General features: G+C 35.3%; 1 protein-coding gene across 1 annotated transcript in view; it reads left to right on the forward strand.

Moving 5' to 3' along the window:
* Window positions 1–19574, forward strand: part of ITGBL1 (integrin subunit beta like 1) — a 123747-nt gene that overhangs the window by 59622 nt on the left and 44551 nt on the right. Inside the window, exons 6-7 of the mRNA XM_059493447.1 lie at window positions 1398–1538; window positions 5753–5899. Of these exons, the coding sequence (XP_059349430.1) occupies window positions 1398–1538; window positions 5753–5899 (288 nt within the window). The remainder of the gene's footprint in view (window positions 1–1397; window positions 1539–5752; window positions 5900–19574) is intronic.

Consider the following 19574-nt stretch of genomic DNA (forward strand, 5'->3'; position numbering starts at 1 on the left):
TTTATATCTTGTGATATAAGTATAGTTCATCTTGCCAGTCTTGAGCCTTCTAAAAATCAAATATTGAGGCTAACCTTGCTACCCACCCTCCTTCAGTGCTAAGATGTTTTTATCTTTTCCCCTGCACTACTAGCCAAACAGTTTAGACCACATGTGAAAATTTAGATTTTTAAACTTTGATGAGATTATGTTCTGCATTCTGACATCCAGGACAGCTGATCTAAATTAATTTGAAGTTGTTTCTGGGAGGATTAATCACTCTCCAGAGGCATTTCCTGGTTTGGTTGGTTGATTGGATGGTTTTTCTCTTCTTTAGTAATGCCACTAAATGGTTAAAGTATAAAAAATTAGGCACAAGTTTCTTGAGGGCTGTCTCAGGGTTCTTAGCATTATATAGTGCTGTAGCTCTTTCTGCTCAAGTCATGCATGCTGGGTTGTGTAAACCTTCTCCTTTTATTAGAGAATATGCCCATATCTAAGTGTACTGTTTAGTCATCCTGTCCTGTTGTCCTCAAACACGTTATATTGTTTAGAGTAACCTAAATACAATGACAAATGTGTTGGCAGAGTAGCAGAAGGTGAAGCCACTCTGCAAGAAATGAACTGCATGCATTCAGTAAGGTCAGGCTGGTTTTATGAGCCTGTTAGCATCTCAAAAAATGCAGTGAGTGTGTTGCCCTAAAGCATATTTGGATTTCTGAATATGGAAAGTTGTTGTTGTTGATGGGGGTTTTTGCTAAGATTTTCCTAAATAAGTAGGGTTCATATTCTCTGCATATTAGTAAAATATGCAAATTTGTTTTCTGTTATTCACATTTCTTCTTATTGTAAGCAACAGGGTGTGGCCCTGAATATTGACTTGGGAAAGTGGAGGAATATTCTTTCATGTAGATCTGTGCTGCTGTTCTTCTTAGGTAAAGAATGACTTCCTAGACATTTTCAGCTGTGTTAATTTGGATTCTCTTGTAGTTTAAATGTTTATGCTTTAACAACCATTAATTATCCCTTGTGCCCAAGCCCAAGTCATTTAAACAGAATTGATTTTTATTGTCATTACTGACAAGGCAAATTACTGTTGATGTCAAAGATGTACAATTGTTCTGTGAGCTACATTTCTTGTTGACTCCTAGCAAGGCTCGACAGCAAAAAAGAAACATGAAGAGGAAGCCAATTTTTTTGTTTAAAGTATTGCTACTAAATAACCATAGAAGGTTTCAAATTATAGAAGATGAGCACACACTCAAGATTATCACTTGCAGCTTTGAAATTGCATTTCTGTGAGCGCTGAAAATTCACAACTGTAAATTCCTGTAATCAAAGTGCTGTTACTCTAAATTACACATTAATCTTCTATCTCTGCCTTTTTTTTTATTGTAATTTTTTTTTTACATTTTTAGGCACATGTGTATGTGGGGAATGTACATGCCATGATGTGGACCCAACTGGTGACTGGGGCGATATTCATGGAGATACTTGTGAGTGTGATGAAAGAAACTGCAAAGCAGTATATGATAGATATTCTGATGACTTCTGTTCAGGTAAGGTTTGTGTGTAAAGGGGACTTAGGTGTAGTTTTATAAAATACCTTCCAACTGGTCTGATCTTCCTCTTCCCTAGTGCTCCAACTCTCATTTTCCTATTTTAAAATATACCAAGCTTGGGGAGCAGGAGGGGGCTTTTAAAATTAAAGACGTAATAATGTATTTTTTTCCATGCCATGTAACAAAATTCTGTAAAAATTAGATTATTTTAGGAAGAATCTTTTAGTTTCTTCTAATATCCTTGTGTTCAGTTTAACCTAACATGAATTGGATAATGGTTGAAAATTTAAAATATAGGTGTATCCTTTTTTGGGAAAATTTGAGTTTGAAAGTTCATCAGATCAGACTGTGTTTATTTCATTTTGTATGACAGAGAGATAGATGATAATCAAGAAGAAGAAATTCAAGGAAGAGTAAATAAATGAGTCAGTGAAAAACAGTCCCCTGAGAATACAAATTGACATGAGACCAAGTAGAGCATCAATACTTGAAAAATATGAATATGTGGCCCAGCTGCACTTCTGTAGCTGTAGCCCAGACTGTACATCTTAGACACATCCATCTTCCTTTTTCTTCTACTTGGACTGAAGAGCATTGTATTCAAAACAGTTTACATCTGTCCAGCCATCCATCCATCCAACCATGGGTTTGCTGTTTAGATGTTCTATGTATCAGCTAACAAAGGCTGAGACTCTGAGAGAGACCTTGCATGCAATTTTCTGTGGATACTAATAATGATACTAATACTAGGCAGGAGAGAAGGACTTTGTTCAACACACAGCATGCAATTTGTACACACAGGAATTCTGCAAAAGCAAATGGATGTGATTTCAAAGGGACTTTACAGATTGGAGGTTGTCAGCTTCAATGCATCCTGTAGAAATCTGGTCTGGCCTAATTAATAACAGGAAGAATGCAGTCACATCAAGGACAATAATGATGTGGTATAATTTCATCCTATTCCTAGAGTGAGATGTGTCCCACAGAAAGATGATTGGAGTTGAAAGTTTCACAACAGTTGTGGGGCTTTTTTTGTGGTTTTTTTTTTTTTTTTTTTTTTTTTTTTTTTGTGATTGTTTTGTTTTGTTTTTAATAAATTTAGGGAATCACTAGCTAATAAAATGGGGGAAAACAAGCTTTTCCAAAAACCTTCAGTGACTTAATTTACTAGTTACTGTTCAACCACTTGCAGATACTATATGTTTATTTAAGGGTTTATTTAATGAATAGACTGGAATGATGTAGAGCTGTGTGCAGTCACAAAGTTATGAGAGCAGCAGGAAGATTGAGTAGGTTGTCAGTTTTTGAATGTATCACTGTGTTGCTGCCAGGGATTTTAGCACACAGGGACTGATCAAAATATCAGCATCAGCTAAGGAATGCAAAGCTACAAATCAACAAGGTAAATGCATTCTGTAGTTAATGGTGAACACAAGGGTTTCAAACCTAATTAAATTAAATCAAACCTTGTCATCTACAACTAATGCTGTGAAACTGAAAAAGTCATGCTTGAACTCCCCTTTCCTGGACAATATTGCCTTTGCAGCTGCTGCTGCCCAGCATGGTAATGGTTGTAAGAAAGCAGAGGGTAAGGAAGTACAGTTAGTTACAAATGAGATTGGGGGAAGACTTTGCCATTTGGCATTGGAGTAAGGACTGGTACATTGGTCTTTTTACACAGATATAACTGTAAATGAAGAAAACTTAGATATGAAAGTAAGGACTCATATGGCTTTCTTGAAGTGACTAAAACTCTAGTCTGATTTCGTTTTTCCGTCTCCTCATCAAATTTTAGTACTAATTATTTTTATCCATTTCCTTTCCATTATGTTTTAGAAAACCCTAATTTAGTCTTAGCTGGCCATCCAAGTATACTTTCCTAAAATAGATTTGCAAAAAAATTCATTTGCACATGAAGCAGTGTTAACAATATCTTCTAGTCCTGCTGTTTCGTCCTGTTTCAGAAATAGGAAAGATTCATAACTTTTAATTTTGGTTTATTGTGGTAGTCAGGCAGAATCTGCAATTAAATCAAAGATTTAGTAGAGGAATTGCAGTGGGACAGATGTTTTAATTGCTTATATGTAATAAATATTTATTGCACGAAGTGTACATACATTAGGTGTATCTGAAAAATAACCTCATTGTTTCTTACAATTATTTTTAAATTGAATTGGGATGAATCCAAGAGTGATTAGTTAGATTAGGGAAAATAATCCATCTCTCTTAAAACCTTCATCAAAAAGAGATTATACAAAATTTTCTTGTCTTGTTCTGTCTACCTAATAGGTAGAGACAGGGAACCACTTTGTCCTGAGTAGCATGGAGAAATTATAGGAAATCCTGTTTTCATGTAAAGAGCTTCACTGTGACTGAATTAAATTCTATGTTTATTCAATAAAATAAAATAACAGGAATTGACAGCCCTGATGTGAGGATTTAACATCACATGAGGGCAGCTCCCTGCAGAAGCTTCATATGGCTTGAGGTGACTTTATTTCACAGTATATCATACTGACTACTGGATGCCTTCTTTTAACACCTGAAGTGCCATTCAGAATGTTCCCGAATTATTGTCTTTCAGAAGTCTTCTTGACATTAAAGTGATCATCTTCATTTAAAGAGATAATAACTCTCATGAATTGACACAGAAAGAAAACATGCTTCCATTAAGAAAATTTGTCTGGTCACACATTTCATTAGTTCCTTTGCTGTGGCTTTAACAAAGAAACTATTGTATGAAAGTACCTAATCCTCCCATAAGTATCTCTCTGGGTCAGGGATCATAAATCCAATTCATAACCTGTCAGCAGGTACACATGAAAGCAAAGGAAAGAATTATGGGACCAGAGAATGGTTTGTGTTGGAAGAAACCTTAAAAATCATCTGGTTTCAACCACTGCCAGGGACTCCTTCTCTGCAGGGACACCCTCCAGTAGACTGGGTTCCTCAAATCCCCATCCAGGCATCCCTTGAGTATTTCCAGGGGTGGGCATCCACAGCTTCTCCAGGCAGCTTGTTCCAGAGCCTCACCATCCCCACAGTAAAGAATTTCTTCCTTGTATTCTAATCTGAACTCATCCTCTAAACCAGAGGAAGCCTGTAATGCTTTTCACGGAAAACAACTAATGTAAAGAAAAGTTATTTTGTGCAATTAATAAGACTTACATTTTGGGAAGTAATCTGATGACTCCTAGAATGACTGCTTCCTCCCATTTTCTCCTTGTGAGCTAATAAACAAATATGTTTTATAAATTGGTACTAAAGGGCAAATATGGTTAAAAAGAGATATAAACCTCTGTTACTATGGTTTTCAAGAAGAACATGGATAGAAAAATGGACATTGGAGCAATGCTTTGGTCGTGTGTCCAATGAATGACGACTGTGTGAAAATGGTGAGAGATCTAAACTGCTGTCTGAGCTCATGAAAATAGATATTTGATTTTATGACAAGGAATATTTTTTTGCTGATTCTCAGACTTTTCTTAGGAACATTTTGCATTGCCAGAATCTCAATGCTTTTTGCAAAGAGCATAAAGAGATAGAACGACAATTATCTTTTTCTTTTAGCTTTTCTTGAGAAAAGCTCAAGAAAAATTCCATATGTTTGCTTTTATATGAAGGAAATATATGTGCAGGGAATAGTCTCAGACATGCTGTAAGATACCAAACAACACATCTAATTGTCCTACTGAAATGAGAATGGCCAATATTTCAAAACTTTATTATTTTTCACTGTTTAGTAGCAGACACTGGTTTGAGGCTTGGAATTTATGAGACAATGGTTGTCTCTAGTGGATCATGTTGATTGCAAGTAGATAAAGGATGGTATTGATATATTTCTTAGGGAATATGCTGCAACCATGGTAGAAAACAACATAAAAATAAATTAAATATTGCCTTATGACATTCCACATTTCCAAATGGTGGTAAAATGTGTATTTTTAATCTCTATTCCACCCTTTTTGCATTAGATCATGTGCTGAGTGGCTAAACATCCCTTAAGGAAAAAAACAGAAAGGGGAATATGGCTCAAATGGAATGGTAGACAGTGCTATTTTCAGAAACAAAAGTAGGTATAATGGATTGGTTGTATTTTTTGCTAATCTCATTACTGAATGAAGCCCCAACTGTGATAAAGTTCATCCAATTAAGAGTTTTTTATACCTCATCAGAATGGAGGTTAATCTTGAATTGTATTCATTATAAAGGTCATGGACAGTGTAATTGTGGAAGATGTGACTGTAAAGAAGGATGGACTGGGAAAAAGTGTGAACATCCAGATTCGTGTCCAATGTCAGTTGAAGAAAGTGCTAAGAAATGTCAAGGAAATTCCAATTTACCTTGCTCTGGAAGAGGTAAGCACATTTCTGGAAGAATTTTCATGCCCTTTAAATGTACTTCCATTAAAAGAATTTTTATATATGTCCAGTATTACTAGTAATGAAAAATGTGTGCCTTCTTAGCTTACTGTTCATGAATCACACCTGTATAACTTGTGATTTAGGAGGAGGGAGGAGAAGAATACAGAGGTCACCTATTTTTCCTGCTTTGTGTTTTATTTCACATGCCTTAACATTTATTTTGGAGGTTTTCAAGGGTGCTTTGAAAATTGCCATAGTTAAGTCTTTAATAAAGATACATTAAAAATATGGATTTAGTCTGCACATTTTTTGACAAAAGCAGCATGAGATTTTCAGCCTGTGTAAAATGTCGTGGCACCATTGTGATAAAGACTGTTTGGATTTACTCTGACTAACAAACTCCCATTAAGTGCAGGACTGACTTCTATAAAATACAGTCACGCTTCAGTGCAGTTTGCTAGTTGGCTGTTGGCTTTTCATTTGAAAGCATTTCTTTGTGACACTGTAGCCTCTTCAAGAGCTTTGACTAAAAATATACACTAAGTCATGCACACACATAAAAGATACATTGCAAGCAATTTTTCTCAGAAGGAAAAGGACCTGCTAATTTTCCTCTGTCACTGTGTGAAATGTGGTTTTCTGCAGAGAGGAGAGAAAAGTAAATACAAGACAGAATATTTCCAGAACTGGTAATTGAAGTTGTTATGAATTTATATATTTTCTGGGAAAGGCCTAAAGCTTCTCTTGGATTACTGCATTTGTCCCTTAATGTCAGTTCATTTGTGATTTATTCTTTCACTAATACTAACATAGTCAGAAATTGTAGGCTGTTCACCCAAGTTATCTCTGTGATAATTGCACTATTTTCACCCTGTAATTGTATAGCAGCTCATTTACTTCCTAAATGTAGCATTAGGAGTATCTTAAAAGAACTATGTATTAACAGACAGTTGCTTGCTCTTTTCTTAACTAAGCTGCAGTTTTCCAGTTAATTGTCTCTCTCTTTTTCTGCTAAAATTTTACAAGAGACTTTTTTGCTACAAGTTAGTTGGAGAATGGGCATCTGTAGAGAATTAACTGCATTTTATTTTTCATGCTTGCAGGAATGATAACTAAAAAAAAGGAGCATTGACTTTTGATTTATTTTTTTATTTTTTTTCTTGTCCTTATGGATGTTGAATGTCTCTTCTTTCATCTGCTTCCCGAAAAGTTGTGTATCTTGAGAGCTTGGTGTCAGTTCTATGATTTAGTTGCATTGTCCTCTGTGAAGACAGAGGAAGAACAAAAATCATAAAAACAAGTTTAATTTGAATAAATATGATATTGAATTTTTAAAATTAAGTATAATAAGAGTAAATGTAAAGATTTTAACATTAATGACGACAATTCTACTCTTTTGGCCTTCTGCATAAGCACCTAATGATGTTGGCAGTGTTCTGCTGTTGAGATCCTGGCAGTGAAATAATTTTCAGGTGAAATAATTTGAGTGACCTGTTGATCAAAATTTTCAAAAGCAGTGTCTATAGGAAAAAAAGGCCTAATTGATAGTGGCTTTCAATGAACTTTGACTTCCAAACAAGAAGAGATAACTAAGGTGTTCAAGGAGTGCAAAAGGCTCATATGCAGATGGTGGACATAATATGATAGACAGCTGCTGTATTGAAGGAACAAGTCATTCTGCAATTCCAGACTTGAAAAAAAAAATTCCCCATGAAAACTTCCATTTAACAATGGAAAGCAGTATCTTGTTTTAGTTCTATGAACAATTTTGTTTAAGACATTGGGAAGATGTTTTGGTCTACTCATCTTTGTTTTACTAGGCAGTGTATTTTTTTTACCCTGGACTCCTTGAATTTCCCTTTTTTCCATGATACTTTGAATAAAAGAAAAGTGTAAGAATGTTTCTGAACTGCTGAAGTAGGGGTTAGTTCCTATGAAAAATTGTCATTGGACTTGCATAGTTAAATTTGGTGCCATTTGGAAATCCCACTACCTGTCATGGGAAGAAGTGTGATACAAGCAGATGAATCAAAATAAGGTTTTCCAATCAAACACAATTGATTTCAAGTCTTCAGGAGTGGGAAACGCCATAGAATTGTAAAAATATCCCCAATTTTTCTGATGTCCTTAGAGAGGATTGTGTGATGAGGAGAGTCTGAAAAGGAAAAGGAGATTTTTGTCTTTTCCATTTGAAAATGATGGTACAACAACAGTTATCCTTGCCCAGGTCAGTAATCCACTGTACTGCCAAAGTAGTTGAGTACTTTATGTCCTTATTTAGTGGGATTTTTTGGTAAGGCAGTTCCTGTATGGAATAGAATACACAACAGAATTCTCAGAGATGCAGGTGCATGACTTTATGATTTTGCCATGTATTGTTTTCTTAAAGAATGTTTTCTGTTCATCTGTACTTTTTGTTTTTAGATTTAGATACTTTTGTTGTTTATAGCAATGGGAACTAAAAGAATTGGCACATCCCACCCAGATTTTGGGAATCTTATATTCCCTTAACTATCAGTCATGTATCTCAGCAAGAGGAAAAAAGGTATAGAAAAGAAAGAACAGGGAAAGAAAATGGGGGTTTGTAACATTTAATGTATCAAGCGTATATAAAAGTTGTATTAAAAATTATAGAGAACTGAAAAGAGGTTAGGAGGAACACAATTAGGTAATCACTTTCTATAAAATGCAATAAATTATGATTTCTCACTCTATATTTTGCTCTTCTGAGGGTCGATGAAACGACCTTTGTTTTCAGACTGTAATTCCCTTCCTGATTTTCCCCCCTCACAAGAATAGCAAGCTGTTTCATGGGTGCTGCTCAGCATGTGGGGATATTAGAGAGGCTGCCAGAAAAGTATTACACTGTAGTCTTATATTTCTTAGCTGCTCCGGTGGGTGAAGGAGAGAGAAAGCTTCTATTGACATGCTGAGTAGCAAAGGAAAATGTCTACATGCTAAAATGGTGTTGTAAAGGCAGGGCAATTATAAATTCTCTTTATTACATCAATCAGATTGTCTATATCATGTACAAGACTATGTATTAGGTGAGAGAAGATTACAAGAAAATTTTAGGAATAAAAACCTATTAAGTACTTTCCAAAAATTACTTTCCCTGCAAAAGTCTTTTGAGGGTGAGGAGTGATTCTAGGCATCATCATTCATATAAAGTGAAGAATTCCTTCTTATACTCTTATTCTCAAGAGAGTTGCTTTTTTTTTTTAACTTGCTCCATGACTTTTAGCTTAGATGTAAAACTTCCACTTTTTTCACAGTGAAATCTGTTACTTTTAAGAACACACTGTACATCAAGACCAGTGTCAGACATAAAGGAAAAGACATACCAAGAAATCATTATGGTTTGAAATAAAGAGGTACTATATTTTTGTCAGGATTAAGGGAAAAGACAAACCATTTTCTCTTTAAAATGCACATCACTCACTTGAGTTTTCCCTTCAGGTACAAAGCAGATTTAAAAATAGTTTTAATAAAAAAGCCTTTAGGAAGAGAATTGAAAATAAAAAGAGTAGGTTTTGAGAATAATAGATGAGAGGGTTTTTTTGAAAAAATAATCTTGTTTTCCTCACTTACCCTTGGTGAATGCAGCCATTCCATGGCAGATTTACAAAGCCAGATAACTGAAAAATATTCTTATTGGTATTTTAGCATTTAAATATCTTCTCTAAAATTGCTTTTATTTATTTGTCACATGGAGAAAATTAAACTATTTCGTTATTGGTGAAATTCCTCCTTACACTTGTGCTCTAGCATGGGCTAACTGAAAAATGAAGGGATGTTTTGATTCTTTACATAAAAGATTTCTGTTGCTCTTGAAAAGACCCCTAAGCCCATTTTCAAAACACTAAATCATTCATTAAAAAATTGTGTATAATTTTGAAAGTTTACCAACAGCAATGCCTTTGTCCTTTTTTCTCTATTTAAAATTATTAGATTTTGATTATCTTAGTGGAAGAGCAACAGTGTTCAATACATTCTTAAAGATTCCTTGTGGTGAGCTAAGGCAGTGACTCAGTCCCTTGTGTTCTGTAATGCTAGATACCCTCTCCTGAAGTCTGAAAGCAAAGGTCAGCGATGACTCCACAGAGCAGAGCCATTGGCCAGTGCTTGCTGCAGAGAATTAATCCTTTTCTGGAGCATCTCCTGTGTCTTTTTGTGATACACAGTTTGTGCTGCTCTCAAACATCTCATTGTATACAGATTGTTGTATCAACTGTGGTAGATTCCAGTTGATACAAAATGGAGAATATAAACAGAAGGAAAGAGAAACCCACATGCAATAGTCCTATCTGTGCAGTGACGAGAGTGGATGGAACCTAGATAAATATAATGTGCTAAATAGCTGCCTAAAACCAGGTATAACTCTACAACTGTCTTCTGACCTTTGTGAAGTCTTATATGGCTCATGGAAAAGATGACAAATTCTCAGCTTGTGAATAATTTTGGGTTGGATCATTAACTGCTATAGCTTCATATAAACCTTTGAATGACATCATTCAATATATATTCAGGATTTTAAAATATATACAAACTGTAATGTGGAAACCTGATCTTTTCATCTCTACAACAGGGAAGTCCCTACAGCTGGGTATGATGCCTTAAAAGGGTAGAAAGGCTGCTGGTGGTGGCATGTGTCACATCATGAGAACTTGTTCTGCCCCATTACCTGGAACGTCATTGAGTATAGTTCTATAATGTTACAGTTCTGGTTCTTTTGTTCTAAGTGCAGTTATTAGTTAAGGACTTTGGGGTCTCCCTCTAGTAAGACATTGCCAAAATTGATAAACAAAAGAAATTTCCTGTTTCTATTAGACACTTGCAGAAAAACATTGCTTCTGAAGCTTATGGCTTGTTGACTCAGTAAGGAGAGATGATAGTGGACGTTGCTATTTGAATAATTCACTGTACTTTCTACATGACAGGATGGGGTCAGAGCAGAAAAGTGTAAACAATCCTAAGGTAAAATCTAGGTTACTACCCCTGCTACTAGCTCTTTACTGCAGCCCCTTATTATGCAAATTGTGCTGTTTAATTGAAGTGTAAATTACTCTAATGTACATCATCTCTGAATTTGGCATGCTGTTTCCATTCATTTTGCATGACCCCTGCATTCTGAAGGAGGTCTTAATTAAAGCACTATAGTCGACAGCCTGGCAGCAAGTAGCATTATTAGCTGGAGTAACAAGAACAGAACACAAATTCAAGTCATGTGTCACATCTCTAGCTTTCATCTCATCAACTTTGAGATCGAGCTCTTCTACATCTGTGTGCTTCAAGCAGAGAGGCACTCTTGCTGTGCTATTACTTTAATGCTGAATGAGCTGGTGTAACAGCATTTGTCATACAATTTGGAATACTCTTATATGCTGGACTGGCACTTTGCACTCCACTTGTTGTCTGTTGAAGTCTAAGGAAAAAATAGAAATAAATAGTTGAATCCCACTCCTTTTACATTTGTATATCAATAGTTTAGATCACTGATTTTAAACAGCTTCTCTGATTCAGGCTCTGTTTGAGCCTTTCTCTCTAAATTGAAGGAGCATCTTCTGGAAGCTGTCTTTGTTAGGAAAGCTTCCAAATTTTAATTTTTTTTCCCCTTATTTTTTTTTTTTTAAATCAGTGCTCAGGAGCTTATCACTTCAGTTTTTCTCTGTAGAGAAAGGTACTTATTTGTGACCCATCTATAGCACTCCTTGCTGTTGTTTTTACCTTATACTGTTGTATTTTTGGGAGACATCAAGTAGGGACAGAGGAACTAAAGGAAGAACATTTAATTTTTTTTGGTAAACACTTACTGGCAGTGCTTATAATTCAGTAGTAAAAAAATGGTTCCTGAAGTACTTTGTGTCTGCATAGACGCTTTCTTAATCTGTTCTGGAAGAAGCAGGGTGTATTGGAAGGTGTCTGTCTCTGAGATGCAGGTGATATTGCAAGTGTGTGGTAATTCTGTAATAATAGAATTTTTTACTGTTTTGAATTTTCTCACTTGTTTCCATGGTAAGAATTTTGAGAAGCAGTAAAGAATTGATAATTTATCTGGTTTAGGATAATACTTAGGAATAAAGGCTATGGGGTAAAAGACCAGTATAAAAAAGGAATCTTTAAACCATGGCATCAGTGGCTGGTAGAGTAACAACCACAGATGCCAGCTCACCAACATTAATTTAGCATGCTCTTTTTCAATATAGCGTGTTTTCATTAAAATGTATTTCATTTTATTCTCACCAGTAAATGAGGCAGTAGAGGACAAAAAAAAATTCTGATGTTTAAATGGAATATTCAGGAGGCCAGATCAATTATTTACATATGATATATCTGATTATTCATCTGTGACATATTAATATGTAGTTACTTATTATGAGTGTGGTAGGTGTCTGCTACAGACCACCTGATGAAGAAAAGATTTAAAAGAAGATTTGCAGTCTTAGAGCTGGAGAAAGCCTCAAGGTTGGAGGCCTTGCTAATCAGAACCCAGTTTACATGGTTTTTTTTCCAACCATATGCCTATTGGAGCTTGTTTGGAAGCACTTGTTTAGGTAAGATTAATCTGAAGGGTAAGAATGGTTAGGGTAGAAATGACAAAAAATCTATAAAATAGCAGACTTAACTGCTCAAGTGTTTTTCTGATGGCTGTAAGCACTGACCACTGACAATATGAAAAACACCTCTTATTTTCTCAGTCAGTGCCTCTGAAATGCTACCACCTCTGGACACTTTGCAAACTTCTTGTGTGTGAGGTCTTGTTCTCTTGATCATAATTCTTTCTCCAACAAGGACCTCTTTCATCTGTGAAATGACATCTGTGAATGAAGACGTCTGTGAGAGACCTTGAAGGCCAGGACTGCCTTTCTGACAGCTAGCTATCTGCTGTGCATAGTGTCTTCCATATCCCAGTCTTGATTAATTTTCTTTACCTTTATTTCCCCATTTCAATTGGACTGACTCTCATTTGCTGCTCTAAAAGTCATTATTCAATAGTTGATAGTGGATCTTTGACGTAGTTGGCCTTTTTTTTTGAGGCACCCGTGATTTTTCAAATTGAACTTGATTTCTTTAGCAGAGTGGGGAACATAATGCAGATTGCAAACCGAGGGAGGGAAATCATATTCACCTATTTATTTAATAACCTTTACCTATTTCTTGTATAATACAAAACTCTCAATATTGAAATTGTTATCCAGAAAAACAGTGTGTGAGAAATAATAGTTTTGCCTAATACTGTGTGTGAATTTGGGTTAAATTTTTAGTGCTTGTTCTATTTGTATTCTAGTGGGATTTATAAATGTAGATGATGACTATATTTTAGAAGAATTCACCTATATATTAATATTTGTAGTAGATCACTATCTTAAATTAACAAGCCAAATTATGCTGTTTACAACTTAAAGAACATGGTTAGGATTAAAATGTTCAGAAATAAGTGGATTCTTGTAAGTGCTACACTTTGCTACAGGCTGGCAATTTTAGAATGTTTTCCAGTAGAGGATTGCTGTAATTATCATAATTGCTATTACCTAATCAAAGACTGGACTGACACTCATTTATGCTAGACTTCCTCTAAATCTACATTCTGCTCTGTCTCTTTCATTTGATTAGATAGTGAGCTGCAGATAGACACACAACACATCAAGGCCTCTGATGGATGGTATATGCTTGTAAGAGCCAAGAAAACAAATATATTATTGTCAAGGCTGGACAGAGAAACTGCATGCTCTTAAGCACTAAATCCTGACAGTCAGAGATTTGAAGTTTCTTTTGTGTCTGCTGAAGGATGAATAACATACATGAAATACATTTGCTTTTTATATAATAAACTGATTTTAAGGAGGTAGAATGTAAGCTATGCATTCCAGTCAGTGAAGATATAACAAATTAAAATTTATAATAATTTTTAAAATAGCTTAGATTTTTGCGGCTCCAAATTGTCATCCTATTTTGGTTCACTTCAGAAAGTGATGTCTGACCAGAAGTCAGGGTTTATGAATGTCTTGAGTACTTTCAGAGATACAGGAATCATTCACACTGACGAAAAAATTATTCATTGCATTGTGCAAGGGTAATTTTAAGAATGAATGCTTTTGTAATGCATACAACATGAGACATAGATGCTAGTTAATTTTGCATTTGTGCAAGTGACATAGCTATTTAAAATGGAAGTACCTTTAAGTACCTTCTCTCTTGACTTTGGTATATCAAGTGTTCTTAGTTAAATCACAGTAAGAGGAGATATTCCAAAAGAATCTCTGCTGGAAAAAAAGAAGCAATTGAGATGTGTGCGTGTGCTTATGCAAGAGCTGATTAGATTCCACTCACAGCTTGTTCACTAGAACAAATATCTCCTGCAAAGTCATGAAGTTGTACGATGCAGCAAAAACTGAGATTGTTTGTATTGTCCAAAATATTTACTCATCACCATAAGAAATGTATGTATATTGAAATATTAGTACATGAGTCAACTCACATTTGGAAATGCACTTGTGTGTGCACAACAGAGCCAAGTCATCATGGTAAATAGATGCTAGCTATTGCAAACACAGAAGAATGTTCTGGGTGAGGTTCATCTTAAATTTAACTAGACATAAAAAATATGATACTTCAGCCTTTGATTTTGGTGGAATGATTGTATTTCTAAATCAGAAATTATTTTCCCATTTCTTCTATATTTCTGTGTTACTACAATATGAATTGTCATAATTCATGATTTATCCTACTGTCCTGAAAAGAATTACTGTCAGGCTAACCTTTAGATGCCTGCATTTGGGTTCTATGAATCATTGTAATTTACCAAATTATTTACCCCAAATTTAATGTCCTACTACAGTATAAATAAAGGTAATAGAAGTCTGCTGGAGCAAGGAACCTCTGCTGTTGATATGCAGATAAAAGTCCTTTTCCTGAATACTTGTCATTTTAGAGTGTTTTGAGCTGCCTTGGCAATGACATATTTACTAGTAAGTTAAATATTTCTGTGGATCACCCCAAGGCACTGAAACATGCTTGTCTAAAGCGGGATTGATAGAGCAGCCACTGGGCCACTTTTGCCCTGTGCTAGCTAGGATTCTCTCCAAATAATTCCTGATAGCAGGTCAGGAATTGATGAGGAATAGTGACTGGTCCCAGCAGGCAGTCTGGATGAGGCTGCCTTCATGGAAGATGCTTTCATAGTACAGATGCCATTTCTTCCATGCCAGCTGGCCTCAGTGCCAGGGAACTGTCCCAGACCAATTTAATTCACGAGTAAAGAGACATCTGTCAAATACTGTGGTTATTCTCATGAAGATTGCATTTCTTTCTGCACTGAGGTTGGTGTGGTAGCTAGGAGGCCTTCAGGAAAAGATGACAGAAAGGAGTTTCCAGTACACAATGTCAAGGATCCACCGTTTACTCTGAACCTGTTATCTTCTCTGCACCTTCAACACAGCAATTTGTGTAAAATAAATTGATCAGTTCTGATCCAAAATTGTTTTTGTAAAGTATGATAGATTATTAATAGGCTCCTAGGCTGATTGAGTAATTTGATTCCTGCCTTACTTTGTGCTTATGAAAATTTTTACTTAAAATACCTGAAAGATCCTAAAAATTCAAATAAAACCAATTTTTAAGCTAAAAACTGTTAAGAATTGCAAACATTCAGACTGTTGGTGAATACCATGTCATGTTTTTCTAGGATCTGCTTTTGGAAAGGAAGTCTGGACTTGATAGAATAATTTTGGAGGTCCAACATTCTGTGGGAAAAAGGAAACACCACCCTTTTTCTGAACTAGATTTAAACCTGACAAGGTTCTAACCTAATCAATGCTTACTTGCTTATCTGTTTCATGATTTCTTGTTTGAGTAGTGCCCTATTTTTCTGCAAGTATTTTGCTATGATTTACTTATGTTACAAAATGACCCATGGTAACTGCACATCAGTAGTGCATTTGAAGCACGTAGGAACAAAGATTAAAAATTTCTTTATATTCTATTTGGAAGAAAGGTAATAAAAAGCTAAGCCAACTTTATTTTTCTGGTAGTCAAAAATAGACTTGCATGTTTATATCAATAGTTATGTTCTGCTTTATTAAATTCCAAAGTGCTGTTTGCCAACATGAAGCACTGACTGGTACATTAGAGATACAGGTATTTCTAAGAGTCAGAACACTATAAAGGTAATTTATTAAGTAATTTAATCTAATTTTCAAAGTATGTAGGGTTTCCTATTAAGAAAAAAAGTCCATATTTCTTAAAACAAACTTTTAGAAGTTAATACATTTAGCAAATGCTGAATTCAAATCAACTGAATCTGATATTTAAGCTGAACTTCTACTATATTACTTTCAGAGGCTGCTTTTTTCGTGTGAGCCTACATAGTGATCAATATATGATTTATGAGGGGAAAAAAACCCAGTATCTTGCAAAAGCATCTTTTTTTCTGATAAAATTAAAAAGTAAATGTTGTAAGTTGCTGTTAAGTAAAATGTCTGCAAAAGTATGTTCTTTAGAGTTTTGGAAGTCCATCAAATACCTATTTATAAAACTCAGGAACATTTTCTTGTGGAAAGTGCTTTAATGTGTTTTGTTCCCTGTGATTTTATAAGCATTTGTATCCTTGCCTTGCACAGAAAAACTGAAATGAAAGCATAAGCCCCCTGAGAGAGAGATATGGAATTGTTTGCCTACTTTTACATGCTTTTAGAGATGTTTGTATTTTGTGAGATCTGAATACAGACTGGACTAAATATTTTAAATGGAAGCAAGGAACATGAAGAGAAGTGCAGCTGGGGGAAATATTGGCTTTTGATCTCTCATTGAGAGTTTTTGCAGTTATCAGTGAATAGTGGGAAGTATCATTAAAAAATAAAAGCCTAAATACCTTTAAAATATTTGTGGGATAGAAGTCTAAACATTTATATGAAATATTGGGCAATAACACTACAGTAAACTTGTTTTCTGGAATTTACGTTTAGAGAAAAATTGTGCGAAGTTCAGAGACAGTTCAAAGTCAGGAAAAGTCAGCCTGAAAGCTAATCTCCATACTGAGAAATTGCTAACAAAAGTTCTTCCCAGTCAAAATCTTTGTCCCAGAATTTGTGGTTCTCTTTCTGAGCCAGGGTTTCACAAGAAAGAACTAGAAATTGCTGTAATACATTATGTCATTTTGTTTCCTGAGTGCCACTAATGCACTTCTTTTACAGGAACTGCTGAAGTTTTTCTAGTAGGCCTGTGGGTTCAAATGCTCTGCCCTTTCCTTGCCACCTTCATTTGTCGAGTGCTCAGAATACTTTCAGGAGACAGCTTTGTCAGTTCTGTTAGAAAAATTATTTTATGGCATACTTGAAGTCAGATATTTGTCCATGTATTTGTTCTTTTTAGTTTGTCATCTTAATCACACTTCATAAAGCCAATAAAGAAAGACATGACCCAAAAAATAAGTGCTTCTGATTAAATCATACTTTCAGTAAAATTTACTGTTACCTCAGCTCTCCAATTCTAAAATTTAAAGCATAGTGTTGGGTAAAACCAAGCAAAACAACTTTCTTGCATTACACAGTTTTCAGAGCAACAGATAAATACCAGATTCAAGAAGCTGCTGTTTCATAAACATTATAATCTTTGATGAATCTGGTCCCTCTGAGACTCAGAAGTAGAGAGGGATGGGGAAATCAGATAGTAACCATTACTGGTGTTATCTGAAACTTTGGATTTTTTAGTTGTTTTGGATTTTTGTTTGTCTGCTTGTTGATTTGAGGGTTTTTTTCCCTGTCATGGGTCATAGTTGTTGCTTTAAAGATAGAGTATCTGAAAACATGCTGCTCCTAATTATTGATAAAGTGCAATATGTGCACCTTTCTTTCTCATAGGTACTATAATAAGTAATTAGTATCTACTTTGCTTAATATAAATTAGTAATTTCCTAATTACAGGTTGCAAAATGACAACACTTTAACAATGAATGTTTTTGAAAGTTTGTAGGAAGGCAATTTGTATTGAATGTGAAACTAGGTGTCTTGTGGGGTCGCTTCATCAGTTTACTCAAGAATCTTTTAATTGTATTTTCTGCCTCACTGAGGCCACCATAGGAACATGGTGTGTTTGGAGTTAATTTATTAATAAAAAACCCCTTGATTTCTGTACATGTCTTTCTGCTCATTGTGAGAGGTTCCATTTAGTAACTATGGTGGTGCTGTGTATGTTCATAAGGCTGTGGAACCACACTCACAAAAACATCCTTCCTTCTGAGTGGATTGTGAACCCAGTCTGTTATTTCCCACTAGGGACTTGTTTCCAAACATAAGCCAATGATTAAGAACAGAGATTGAAGAGGAACCTGGAACATAGCACCTTCTTTCAAATGTAGAGGTTTATTTTTATAAAAATGACCTTAGGACTTGTTTGCAGTGTATGAAAGTGGCAACCTTACCCCACCTAGCAACTCATAAACAGTGCTACTCATTGTTATTGCCGGTAGATGGCATTCTTTATATTAACTAAATAACTAACAGTTTCAAAGTTTTTTGCCAGATTTTTTTTGAGGGGAAGGAGAGTGGGTGATAGACATTTGCTTTTCAGGGTATTCATGGAAATCATACATGCCTGCTATTTTGAAATGTCTGTCAGAATTCCTTACTTTAATTCAGAAAAGCAATCTTACTGGTTTTTGTTTCTTTTCCGAAATGAAATTAATTGTGAAATAATGTAATGATGCAATTAACTCAGTAATTTTTACTTTTATTTTGGGTGAGGAAGAGGAAATGGTTTTTCTTTTCCTCTTTTGGGAGCTAGAATATTTAATGGAAAGTTAAGTGATAAATGTTATTGCTACTTTCATTCTAGAAAATTCCTTTAAAGAATTTTTTCCTCCCCTATTGCTTACTGTCTGCAGCACCTACAGACACAACCATTTCTTCTGTAGTGGATCTGTGGCAGAAGAGGGAATAACTCAGTGACCCAAGACCAGGTGTAGTGTATAGATCTTCAAATGTTTGGTAGCTTTTTTTTTCCTGTTTCAATGCTTAACCCAAAGCCCAGTAAAGTTAACAAGGAGATGTACACTGGCATAAGAAATTTTGTGAAATTCTGTTTCAATGCATACTGAAATAAGAGGGCTGCTCTCAAAGAAAGGTATGTTGATGGAATCTAACCAGAAGATTTTTCATGCATTAATCATATTGGAATCCATGACCTTTGCGATGAAAAATGAACAACTGAAGTGTAGAAGATATTTCAAGATCCATTAAAATTCAAAATGTATTGTATATTCCAGTGCATAATCCAGATACTGATCATTGTGGCTTTTGCATGTGCTGAATGTTTATTTCACAGGCACCAACAATAGATAGGAGCCATGCACCCCTGAAGTTGTGTGGACTAAAACTGTAATTTTCCTAGCTGGGATACTGGAATAGAGTACACTTGGTTCAGTTTGCTATCACATGAGGACACATTCCATCACTTTATGCCTGTAAAATTGATCCATACCCAGATGTGAGCTCAAGGTGAGTGTGAGCAGCAGCCTCTCATATTCTGGGCAAATGAGGCTTCTCTGGCTGGCGGAGGGACTGCCAAATGCAGAACACTCTCCAGCTACCCACTACTGGTGACAATGAATATGTATCTGTGAAATAATGAATTCATACCAGCGATTGCTCAGTTTCTAAACCTAGCCTTTGCA

This window comes from Ammospiza nelsoni, chromosome 2, assembly GCF_027579445.1.
Source record: "Ammospiza nelsoni isolate bAmmNel1 chromosome 2, bAmmNel1.pri, whole genome shotgun sequence".
NCBI lineage: Eukaryota > Metazoa > Chordata > Aves > Passeriformes > Passerellidae > Ammospiza > Ammospiza nelsoni.